Here is a 13,481-nt window from a genome sequence, read left to right as displayed (position 1 = left end):
TGCTCTGTCTCTCTCTCTCCTGCAGGGCCCCACTGTTTAGTGGGCAGGTCTCTTGCTTAGGACTTAACTCTTCCTCTCTCTGCCTACTCTGCACTGCTTTAAGAGAAACTATCATGATTTATATTAAGGAGGTTAGTGGAAAACCAGATCTGTTCAATGAACAGTTAACTTGCATGAGCAGAATGAATCAACCTAGGTGCGCATGTTAGTAGTATCCCCAAAGTAGTAATTTGTGTTCATATCTATCCTCTTGCAAAGTATAAGCTTCTTATGAGCAGGGGCTTTGTCTTACCTATCCATTCTCAGAACAAAGTGCCTGGCCCACAGTAGGTTCCCAATAACTGTTTTGCTGTTGTTGTTGGATAAAAGAATCTAGTAGTGCTTGAATACATGCATGCTCTTGGGCTGTAAACTTATCATACAGAGCACGCAGGATGGTCTCTGGCTGAAGCTTCGTAGCTACTGGCATAAACCCAAGACTTCATGTTCATTGGAACACAATACTTTGGGAAATGCTGTAGAAACGTCTGCCCCTGGCATATGTAGCAGCAGGGGCGACATTTCCACTATGGGGAGTGTCTACTTGGCAGTCCCACAGCATTCCTTAGGAAGCCCCAGGGCTGCATTGGACACTGACAAAAACCCATGATACAATTCAGAGCTCCTAGAACTCGAGCAGCAACTTAAGAACTAATGATGCTACCAGGGCAAAATGAAGATATATTGTCCGAACTCAATTAGGCTACGTGGTCTGATACATTGCACACCAATTGATTTACATCATGCTGCAGGGAGACTAAAATTGCTTCCTCAGGCAAGTTATCATCACCACCAGTTTCAATAAAATAAGATGGATAGCAATATCCGCCAACTACAAAATGACAAATGAGATGGTTTCAGGTCCATAGCAGAAGAAAGAGGAGAAAATAGTTCATCTTCGAGCAGACACACTTCATATGCTTGTTGGTAATATCTATGGTGGGGAAACTCAATGGCCAGTTTATAACTTATTTTCACTGAAGATGTAGTAGGAATTTATTTATTTATTTATTTATTTATTTATTTATTTATTTGGAGACAGAGTCTTGCACTGTCGCCCAGGCTGAAGTGCAGTGGTGTGATCTAAGCTCACTGCAAGCTCTGCCTCCTGGGTTCACGTCATTCTCCTGCCTCAGCCTCCCGAGTAGCTGGGACTACAGGTGCCTGTCACCACGCCCAGTTAATTTTTTTTTTTTGTATTTTTAGTAGAGACGGGGTTTCACCGTGTTAGCCAGGATGGTCTCGATCTCCTGACCTTGTGATCAGCCCGCCTTGGCCTCCCAAAGTGCTGGGATTACAGGCGTCAGCCACTGTGCCCGGCCATGGTAGGAATTTTTAAGCATAGTTTACCTGTATTAGTGTATCTGTAATCCCAGGCAACAGAATCCATAGCACTCAACCCTAAAATAATACGCACAAAGTCTTTCTTTAAGGTAAATTCACAGGGGCGGAGATGTAAAATCAAAACCTTCCTTCTCGTAGGTTCCAAGTCTGCTTCTGTCCTATGATGGATGTTTTGCGAACCAGATAATCTGCTTCATTATGATGGGTGTTCATGTCAGTTGAGGATCTGACTCACTCTGTGGAGCTCTTACCATGCCTACAACTTCATTAATGGATATGTAATCTAGAAAATGACCTTTCTGAATACTCTAAGGCTTGTCTCTACGTTATTGTGGTAGAAATTGATATCAAGGGAAGTGAAAGTAAGGACAGCCAAGCTGTCTTTTTTAACCACAAAGAGTATCACATAACCCGACACTTAGTCAAAACTTAATAGCTGTTGATGAATGAATGATTTAGAAACTAGTATAATGGTATCTAAAAGCAATGATATAAACGTAGCAGATGCATGGATCCTAGGCCACCAGGTCAATTTTTTCTATTGGGATTATTTGTGAGGAAAAAATCCAGTGGCAAGTTTATATGTTTTCCTTTTAGTTGTCCTAAGACCCTTTCCAAAATAGCCTGTTTACACTAATGTGCGTGTAGGTCCAATCAATAAAGTCCAGAGTGCTCAGCCTGGAGTGACATGGCTCAATCCTGAACAGAACCAAGGTCCATCCCAAACGTGCCAGGAATGGGCAGCCGAGGGACTGCCCAAGTACCTTCGACACTGCACTGCACCACACTGCTCCTACCCTAGCCCCATAGCTGGGCTGGGGCTGTGATTCCCAAACGTGGCACCCGTATTATTCACAGGTTTATACTGCATGCAGAGGGTAGTTCCCAGCTTACAGTTTTATAAGTTTTATAGGTTATTAGAATATGGAGGGAAATCGCACACTAGATTTTACATTTAATAACATCCAAGTTAGGCTGGGCATGGTGGCTCATGCCTGTAATCCCAGCACTTTGGGAGGCCAAGGTGGGCAGATCACCTGAGGTCGGGAGTTTGAGACCAGCCTGACCACCATGGAGAAACCCTGTCTCTACTAAAAATACAAAAAATTAGCCTGGCCTGGTGGTGCACGCCTATAATCCCAGCTACTTGGAGGGTGAGGCAGGAGAATCACTTGAACCCGGGAGGCAGAGATTGCGGTTAGCCAAGATCACGCCATTGCCCTCTAGCCTGGGCAACAAAAGTGAAACTCCGTCTAAAAAACAACAACAACAACAACAACAAAACCCCAAAAAACAAACAAACAAAACCAAGTTAAAAATCATTTGACCAGGAACTAGAAACTATCCTTAGAGTCTTCCAGAGTGTTGAAAAAAAACAATATAAGTTTCCCAGAAAGTAGCTACAGTTCTTCACTGACTGAAGACTAATTGGCAGTGGAGGCCTGTCATTAATGTGTAACATGTTGGTGTCGGAAATCAGGAATACAACATCTGATTCCCACCTTCCAGAATAAGTTATTTTTCCCTCTAGTGTATGCTCTTGCATGAAGGAAAAAATAAAGATACAAAAAAGGGAAAAACAGATAAATAGATGCCTCTTCCCTTGTAAATTTACATTCCATTTAAGCAGTTCAATTTTTTTATGAAAAGAAAATCAATATATAACTTGGATTTTATTGTACTTTGACCTATAAAAGCAACGAATAAATAAATAACAACCTAAATGTCCATTCATAGATGATTAGAAAAATTACAGGGCATATCCATTCAAAGGAATTTTGCGTGGTTTATTAGAATCAGGTAGGAGAATACTTAATTATTTGGAAGACATTTACAATGCATTTTAAGTGAATAAAGAATGTTTCAAAAGAATATTTAAATACAATTCAAATTCTTAAATTTTTATATTTATTTGTGCAAAATGCTAATTGGAGCTGTGTCTGGGTAGAGAGAGTTGTCTAGAGGTGAAGAAACTGAGGTTCAGTAGTTTAAATGATTTTTTCTTTTATTGTTATTATAATTATTATTATTTTTGTAGAGACAGGGTCTTGCCATGTTGCCCAGGTTGGTCTTGAACTCTTGGCCTAGAGCCATCCTCCCAAAGTGCTGAGATTACAGGCATGAGCCACTGCGCCCGGCCTTAAATGATTTTTTAAAATTCACATGGCTAGAATATATAGGACTAGGTTTCAAACCTAAATAGAAACACATCAAATTCCTTGGCCCAGGCTCTTTTTACCATGTTACCACTTATATATAATCTGTATAAGGCTGTATTAACCAGTGATTCCACAGTGGGCTTAGATAAATCATTTAATTTTATTTAATCAAAAGAACATTCTAAAAGAACTAAGTATTGTATCTTCTTTGTTTTATATTTCAAATAAGAGGATTTACATTTACATTTGCTCCTATCAACATTTAAACAATTGAGTTGCAGAGTTAAAAACAGATTTGGGCCAGGCACAGTGGCTCACACTTGTAACCCCAGTAGTTTGGGAGGCCGAGGTGGGCAGATCACTTGAGGTCAGGAGTTCGAGACCAGCCTGGTCAACATGGTGAAACCCCATTTCTACTAAAATACAAAAAATTAGCCAGGTGTGTTGGCGGGCACCTATAGTCCCAGCTATACTCAGTAGGTTGAGGCAGGAGAATTGTTTGAACCACGGAGGCAGAGGTTGCAGTGAGCCAAGATCGCACCACTGCACTGCAGCCTGGGTGACAGAGTGAAATTGTGTCTCAATGACAACAACAAAACAACAATGACAACAACAACAAAAAACCAGATTTGATCCTAAAGATCAACTGATTTCAGAGCCAACCCAGTCCTGTTAAATTTCTCTCACGGAGTCTCCACAACTTCTGGTCATTCCATCCAGTCTCCAGGGCACAGTTAGGAGCTCAAAGCCCCAGCACAGAACACAGGGAATGGGACAGCCAAGGAGGCATCATCTTTTTTCTATTGATTCTTTTAAAGCCTCTACAGGTAATTGTCTTCATTAAGATAGGGGGAAAATATTTCCAAAAGGAGATTAGATTAGGTGAATCCCTGGGCGTTCAACATCAATACTCTCTAAAATTCATTTTTACTTTTCTACTTTTGTAGCCCAGAGCCAGACTGATTTAATTTCTACTTCACACAAAGACAAGACAGGAGGTGAGTCACACAGTTGGCAGTTGATTATGAATCTTGATTGAAGATGTGGCTAATCAGTCATCCTACCCTGCTTTTCCTTTGTTTTCTATCTGTTCCTTTTTAATGTTTGTGTAGCAGACAGATGCTATAGTTTATCTTATCCTATCATGTTATCTTTTCTTATTTTTTGAGACAGAGTTTCGCTTTTGTCACCCAGGTTGGAGTGCAATGGCATGATCTCTGCTCACTGCAACCTCCGCCTCCTGGGTTCAAGTGATTTTCCTGCCTCAGTATCCCAAGTAGCTGGGATTACAGGCGTGCACCACCATGCCTGGCTAATTTTTGTATTTTTAGTAGAGACAGGGTTTCACCATGTTGGCCAGGCTGGTCTCGAACTCCTGACCTCAGGTGATCCACCCGCCTCGGCCTCTCAAAGTGCTGGGATTACAGGCATGACCCACCATGCCCAGCAGATGCTGTGATATTTTAATGGCTGAAAAGTGGTGTCAGATTTGATGATGGTGATGAAGAAAATAATTTTCATAATTCTTAAAGCATATGAACTTTTTTGAAAGAGAATAAAGTCAACTTAGTAAGAATAACATTTAAAGGTATGAGAGGATATAGTAACCCTTGAAAGACCAACCTTAAGAGACTTCTCTGATAGCAAGAAAAATAAAGAAATAAAAGAGTAAACACCAAGAAGTGAAAAGGAGCTTTCCTGAGACAACAAACCACAATGCGGGCATTACACAAATGGGAGTTATTTTTATCCTACCCATTTTGGGATTGATGAAAATAATAAGAAAAATCTAAAAAGAGTAATGAATTTAAAGTAAAAGAAAAAGCTTGCTTCCAGTTCCGGCTCTAACACTCAACAGCTGAGAGATACTGGCGAGGGTGACCTCACCTCACTATGCCCCCAGTTTTTTGTCTGTGAAGAAAGGTGGTACCTGCCTGACTACCTCCCAGGATTGTTGTGCATGTAAACAATGACCAAAACAACAACAAAACAAACAAAAAAGAGTCTATATTTTTTGGAAGATTGAAAGTGCAATGCAATCCTCAGCTGTTTATTATAATTTTTCTCTAAAGTGCTAGTTAGTGTTTATGAGTCTGGGTAACTAACAAAAACTCCCCTGGAACAGCTGGCTAGCAAAATATTTTTGTCTCTGGGGTGAAACAAAAACAACAATGCCATTTTTCTAACCTCGGTTATAAAAACCCTAGGCTGGAACATGTAAATCAACTTACTAAAATAGACACGCATTGGAAATGGACTCAGACTGGGGAGGAGGGTATCATCAGGTGGCAAGATTTATTTATTTTTTGTCAGTTGGGAGAATGTCAAAGAGCAGGGTGGATCCATGGAAATAGCATTAGGGAACAAAATACATTTGGAGTCAGTCCCAGCTCCTTCGCTGACTATGTGACTCTGGGCAAACGATGCACCTCCTTTGACCCTTTAAATTTCTTACCTACAAAATGGGTAAAATAATGGATGTAATAATACCTACCTTACAGAGTCAGCACATGGATTAAATTAGATAATATTATGAAGCGCCCAGTGCAGAGCCTGGTACATGGCAGATACTCAATGAATGTGAGTTTTTCCCCATTAGTTTCCTAGACTACACACTTGTTTACTATTTTCACCTATTCCATTTCTTTCTGAGATACTGTTGACCTTGTAGCCTCCTTGTATGCACCAGAGCACCCTGCGTAGAGGATTCCTTTAAAATATTTATGTAAATTCTGTCTTTACTCCATTAAGTCTATCTGATTATAATAAAATCACTCATTCTTTGTCTTATGTTAAATTATTTTATTGATCCTATAAAACTGTCTCATAAAATTTAGTAGGTAAAGATCTAAGATGCTTGATACAGCTGCTGACCCTTAAGTTGTAAATATGGAACACTAAACCAAGGGGAAATTCAGAGAACCTTTCCAATTGCTTACTCCATTTCTTCAGAATAACACCCAAATAAAAGTATTACATAAAAAAGATTGCATTTTATTTTCCTGGATGGGAAAGGATTAACACTAAGCAACAGTGCCTGAAAGTTATTATTATGGTTTGTGTGTATGTGTGTCTGTGTGTGTGTGTGTGTGTGTGTGTGTGTGTGTGTGTGTGTGTATGGATGGTACTCAACCTCTTTTCCTTCAGTAATTCCAGTTTTTTTTCCACTTTTTTTAAAGAAGGTAGTTGCTTTTCTTGGTCCAGTGAAATCCTCCAAATTCAGCTAAATGTAACTTCTGGGAATTCTCAGATTACATATGGGCCCTCCGTCCTCAACCTAACACCCAGCAGAAATTGTTTATCTTTCCCTTGTACATCCTAACATTTTGTCTATACCATTGGGCACCTTTGAAATCAAGCTGTACCAAGGATGTCCAACCTTTTGGCTTCTCTAGGCCACATTGCAAGAAGAATTATCTTGGGCCACACATAAAAAACACTAAACACTAACGACAAATAATCTCAAAAAAAAAAGTTCCAGGCATAATTTTTATAATATCCGCCACCACAGATAAGCAAAAAAGTCCTTGCATTCAAAGGGTTGGACATGGCTGTAAGTCTATACTTTCTACATGGTCCCAAGACATAGCACACAGTTTGGAACAGAGGTGGCATTTGTGTGAATTTTGGTTGAAGGTGTGGATGATCAGTCCTCTCTTCCCCTTATTTCCTGTTGGCCCTTTCTTAAAGTTTGCAGTGTGTGACCATATGGTGCTATTTTAAGAGTTTGAGAAGTGGGTTAGATATGATGTTGGCAGAAAGACAACCATTTGACTTCCCCTTTCCATCTTCCCTGGGTTGCATCACTGTTTTAAATTGTATCACAGAGATTTCCATTATAATTTCAAGAATAGTATATACTGTCAGCATTACATTTGAAAAGGATTAACTTGAAATGCTTCTTAAACAGTACACAGAGTACCTTATTATCTGATAGTCACTTTCTCCAGCAAAATCTTGGATAATTTTTTGACATTATCTTTGTTGCCCCATGGTGACTTACGAGGCATGCTCCAGAAAATTCTCTATTAAAGAACAGAGGTTCCAATAGTGCCAGCCAAAATTTCATGAAGTTTATTTACAATGTGATTCATTCCTGGAGTCCATCATTCTCTATCCATTTAACTCATGCAATCACATTGAATGTTCACAGTATATATTACTGTTCAAATTCTTTCAAATACTCTGTGTACCGTTGCAATGGAAATTCACAAGTAGAAGTGAATAACATTCCCCACCACAAGGATCCTTGAGGGAAACTGAAAACAAAAGCCATATCTTTGTTGAATCCAGTTTGCTCACATTTCAACACACATAACTCCACTGAACTGGCCATCACAGCAAAAGCCACAACACACACACACAGCAGCATGGAGCTTAACCACACAACTCAACAGACAATGCAGACAAACTTGAGTATAAACCAAGATTTTTCTACCTCTTTTCATAACAGGTTAGTGCTGGCCCTCAGTGTTGGTGTACAGTTTTTATGGCATGGGAAAATAGGGATGTTTCTGCCCTATAAAAATAAATGTGTTGAAGGCTTTAGTTTGAGCTTACACAATGTCAGAAAGTTCCAAAGGCACTGGCACAATACAAAAAAAAGAATCTTACAAACAAATATATATCATCAAAACACATGGCAAGATACTAAGAAAACACTGGTAGGAAAACTACTGGTTTCTCAGGTGATTTATGCAACAGTTTTCAATACCTTCCTGAAAAATAAGGAGTAAGAAAGGCAGGCTAGTGGGTCTTTGGTGGGGTATATCTTGTCACCAACCACCACTCATATAAAATCTTTAGCTTTAAACTGCTTAATAGATCATTTTCTCTCTGCAGAAGTAAAAAGCATAGAACCTTCATTGTTCTTAATATTTTAAGCCTCGGGAAGGGCTAAGGGAAGGAGCATAGAAATACATGCACTATCTTTAATAAAGAAAGGAATATGAGGAATAAAAATATAAAGAATAATTATTATTCCTTCCTTTTATATATCGTAATATAAACTTCTTTTCAAACTTTAGTTCTCTGCAGATACTTGTTCACATGTAACATCTTTTTCTACTCTGGAAATGGATGGGACAGAAAGAGCAGAAAACATGAAGTTCTGAATTTGAATAAAAGAAACACTTTTGCTGTTACATCAAGAATGCAAGGTGGGCAACAGGGCTAGAAATAGGAAAATTGGAAAAATTTCATTGGACTTAATGATTCATAATTCCTCAAAAAATAAAACTTACCACATTCTGTGCAAATTTTTCAAAAGATGTTCTGCGATCCATTGAGTTTCCAGACTTACGTATGTGGGGTAGGATAGGGTGAAGGGAAATAAAGGAAGATTAAAAAAAAAAAAAGCAAGGAAAACAGAGCAGAAAAAGACAGGATAATGAAATGATGCAACGCCAAATCCATGTTCTAAATCAGAAGGCCCATGGAGGTAGGAGAGCCGCCGAGGGAGGCTTCTTCTCATAGGACATGGGCTCTGCTTTCATTAGTGCTAACACCAAAAACTTGTCTTGTACAAACAAAATGGTGTGATTCAAGCAAAATCAAATTAAGCCGAAATGAAGTAGATATGGGAAGGCTTTATACTGACATTTGCAGAGCCTAAATATTTAAAAATCTAGCAGCATATCCTCAGAATTTCCTCAAAATTTTTATCAGAAAAAATTTCTGTTGACAACATCATTAATTCTATAGAGCATTAATGTCTAATAGAACTTTCCAAAAGGATGGAAATCTCATTCTATGCTGTCCAATACAGAAGTCTGTAGCTGTGGTTATTGAGCATTTGAAATTTGGCTAGAACGTTATATAATTTTAATTAACTAAGATTTAAACAGTCCCAAGTGGCTAGTGACTGCTGTACTGGATAGTGTTACTACGAAGTATCCATTTCCAGTTGTAAAGGCAATGGACTTAAAAAAATCTTATTAGCCTATATGATGATCATGAACTACACAAAATTATAATTTAAACTCAGAATTTCAAGAAGCTGTGAACTATTTTAACGTTAAAAATAATGAATGGTGTTGATGTTTATGTCCAGGTTTTCTCTTCCCTGTTGTATCGATTGCGTAAGGAGTTACGAACAGAGAGACATTGATTATTAACATTGTTGAATAATGAGGTCTACTACAATGCTCCCATAATGTGCTTGGCTACCATGCTAGGTGTATAAAATTCATCACAGGGATATTAAGTGATTCAAGATAAATGCCAAATGAAAATATTCGGAAGCAAACATTCCTACCTTTTGTCACCTATTATTGAAAAAAGTGAGTCTACTTTCAGTTATGAGGCCTGTGGTTCAAAACATACATTCTAGCTTACTGAGCAAAGAAAACCCTCTTGAAATTTTTGACTAATGACTTTGTTACTTTCTTTTCTTTATTGTAATTTTGATTCCTTGAAACTAGGCATACAGAAGACTAACATGAAACATGAAAACAGCTTCTAATAAATTTTGCAAAGCATGAACATCTGCAGAAACAAACAAACAGAAAGTAATACAATAAGCAATAAACAAACAGAAACAACTTAAATGGCCCTTATAAAATGCAAAGGTTTGGGGGAGGGTCTTGGAGTATGTTCACTTACCATTAGTCCAATACCCTGGATTCAGCAGAGGTAATTACTCCAGATAATTATAACTGAGAACTAGGTCAAGAAAAAACAACTCACGAAAAAACCAATACCTTTTTCTTTGCCTGTAGAAGCTCCTGATAGGCACTGGATCTTATAAAACGTGGGTATGAATCACTTTTCATCAGTTTGTAAATGTGCTCCTAAAAAGAAATAATGGTTGAGGTGCTTCTTTATTATTTCTTGGGAAAAGTAAAATATTATGATGCCACACGTGGCTAAAGAACAAATCTAGTAGCAGCTAAAAATAGTAATAACAATGCTGATTAGAATACCTTCTATTTACAGGACATTTAGATCTTCAAATTCAATATCTCATTCATGGGATCATTGTTTAAATTGGTTTAGGAGCTACTGAGGAGGCAAATCACATCCAGTCATTAAAAAAATGGAATTTGTCAGAAAATAACCTCAGATCAAGTTGTTGACTTATATAGATCACTAGAGAATATAACTAAATTTGCTATCTCTTAAAATTACTCCAGGCCTGAAGTGAGTAATGTTAACTCAGACTGAGTAATCATCCTGGATACTTTTGGCCTCTATATTTACTGGAGGGGGGCCAACTGCCCAGATGAATCGGATCATCTCTTTGGTACAAATTGCATGGAAAATTGTCTTCCACGCCCACCTTGGGTCAGAGCACAAGTCCAAAAATAAATTTTGTGATATTTAATTGCTAAGTCTCCAAATTTGTGTGCTCTTTCTTATTACTTACTCAGTGACAGATTAGGTAAATATTTGATCATTCACCCCTAAGAAGTTTGCAAAATTCTGTTTTGATGATGAATTTTGGTAGACAAAGAAGTCAAAAAAAAGGAAAAAGTTACTCATTCAATTCAATCTTGACCCAATCTAGGGAGATTCTACTCTGGTCTACTGCAGCTCAGGGAGCTAACATGTGTCTTGATCTTCCTATTCTAGTGAAATACCAGTTAGGTGTAGAGCTTGGAACTATTGGAGAGTGTTCTGAATGTCCAAATTTTCTTTCTTTTTTTTTTTTTCTTGAATAAAATACATGTTTCAAGAAATGACTCCAGTTCTCTGGTCTTAAACATAACAGCAATAATTTGAAGTTACTTTAAACCCATTTAAAGACATTCAGGATTAAGTCTCCAGACCTAGCCCAAGGGTGATCTTCAAAGAATGTTAAGTTTGGAACTGTATGGGAATTTGTTTGAAAAGTAGAGCAATGGCTGGTTTTGGAATGAAGCATTTGGAAATTCAGATTCTACCTTGCTCAAGAACTACCTCTTACAAATAGGGTAAATTTAGGCCAACTTTTTCATCTCTCTGATCCTTAATGTTCTAATCTATAAAATAGCATTGCTGTGATGATTAAAGGAATAATAGATGTGTTGCAAAGCATGGGGTGTGGATAGTAAGTGCTCAAATATACTTGGGTATATGGCAGGTACTCTTTTAAGTGCTTTCCTCTATTAGTTAGTGTAAGCCTTACAAAACTCCTGTGGGCTTGGTAACCATTATGTCCATTTTACAAGTGAAGAAACGGAGGCATGGAGAAGTAGTCACAGAGCAGAGCTGAAATCAGAACCTAGGCAATTTAGCTAACGATAGGATTTTTTAAAAACCACAGAAAAACTAGAATTAAATATCTGAGCTTAACTGAAAAATAAATCTAGGGCCAAGTGGTAATGTTTTCTATAGAAATTTCTTTTTTTCTATAAGAAAAGAGGATCCTCTTAGGCAAGAATATTTTTAAGTGACACCGATAACCAAAAAAAGTTCTTTTTTATACCTCGGGAAGGGCATTCCAAACATTTTACACATTGTTACCTCTAGAAAGATGCTTGACATTTTATCTTGGACTGAAAGAAAGAAAGATCACAGAGAAGTGAGCAGTAGGGCCAGAATTTCTGGTCTGCTCTCTGTCATGTTCTCTCTAGAGTGTAATTATTTCTACATCGGAGACCATGGCTGAACCACATGGGATAGGTATCCAGTTAGCTGTTAAAATTCATGTTAGTTTTCTACACAGTTGCTGATTTCTTTAAATGAAAGCCAAGGAGAAATGTATTTTCTATAGAGCATGGAAATAAGGAAGGATATTCGTGTATCTCATTCTTTGTCTTCTATATTTTATTTTAGTAATGTGTGTGTTTTAAAAAGGTACTTTTTAGAATTAATATTATTCTCCAAAAGAAGTTTAAGAAATTATGCAGTATGCACGTTCTGATTTAAAAACCAACTTCAACACATCATTAGGGAGTGGGTGCAGTGGCTCATGCCTGTAATCCCAGCACTTTGAGAGGCTAAGGTGGGAGGACTGCTTGAGCCCAGGAGTCGGAGACCAGCCTGGGCAACATAGGGAGACCCACCCTGTCTCTACAAAAAAAAAATTTTTTTTAATTAGCCAGGCATGGTGGTGCATGCCTGTGGTCCCAGCTACTTGGGAGGCTGAGGTAGGAGGATTGCTTAAACCTGGGAGGCCAAGGCTATAGTGAGCCATGATCATGCCACTATAGGGAACAGAAAGAGACCTTGTTTCCAAAAATAAAATAAAATAAAATAAAATAAAATAAAATAAAATAAAATAAAATAAAATACCACATTATCAGCAAACACTATCCCCTCATAAGAAGTTGATTTTTCTTCTTGCGTATCAATATTTTTTGAGAGAAGGCAGAAATTCAAGTTGTTTTTACAAAGGGAATTAAGATCCAGTTTGAGAAAAGATGACTAACAATTTGTCTTAGGAAATTAGAATCAGTTTTCTTTATTTTTTCTTTCTGTAGGCTAAAAAATTAACTTGAAAATTTAAGAAATGTCAGAATCTAATATTTGTTTTTTTTTTCACCAGAGATAAAACTGGTTTGAGTTTGACATAACTTTAAGCTAATTCAGTTTGAATAATTTATAATAATGAATAATTCAGGAATGTCAGAGTCTTGGAATCTCTACATTGAAGATGCCTTAAAGATTTTAAATCTTTTTAAAAAATGTTTTAAAAAATATTTTATTGAGATGGGGGCCATCACTAGATAGTGTTTGCTCACTTATTGGGGGAACAGAGTAGAAACTGAAGTAAAAGTTTTAAAATATTTCAAATATGTCCCTTCATATAAAAATATTCAAACTTAGAAAATATTCCCAGGTTTTAAAAAACTATTCAGTTTAATGTGTCTTTGTTCCTTCCTAGATCAGTTAGAGTTGTTTTACAGTTATCTAAATTGAAAATGTTAGAAATAGCTGCCATTTATAATGAAAATAAAATGAATATACCCAACGATCACCTTCTCAGAAGCACATTTGTGATGTGAGGCCCACCGT

General features: G+C 37.5%; 1 protein-coding gene across 2 annotated transcripts in view; it reads right to left on the bottom strand.

Moving 5' to 3' along the window:
- The window catches only part of RGS7 (regulator of G protein signaling 7), a 576,861-nt gene that overhangs the window by 15,472 nt on the left and 547,908 nt on the right, over positions 1-13,481 (bottom strand). Inside the window, exons 16-17 of one of the 2 annotated variants that reach the window (XM_015127136.3) lie at positions 10,244-10,333; positions 7,981-8,061 (exon numbers count right to left, since the gene is read on the bottom strand). In XM_015127136.3, coding sequence (XP_014982622.1) covers positions 7,987-8,061; positions 10,244-10,333 — 165 coding nt within the window. In that variant the 3' untranslated portion in view covers positions 7,981-7,986. The remainder of the gene's footprint in view (positions 1-7,980; positions 8,062-10,243; positions 10,334-13,481) is intronic. The other variant, XM_015127147.3, reaches the window with a different exon arrangement.

The sequence above is a fragment of the Macaca mulatta genome, chromosome 1 (genome assembly GCF_049350105.2).
Source record: "Macaca mulatta isolate MMU2019108-1 chromosome 1, T2T-MMU8v2.0, whole genome shotgun sequence".
Classification (NCBI taxonomy): domain Eukaryota; kingdom Metazoa; phylum Chordata; class Mammalia; order Primates; family Cercopithecidae; genus Macaca; species Macaca mulatta.
Note: the sequence above shows the minus strand (reverse complement) of the source record. Positions and strands in the feature narration are given on the sequence as shown.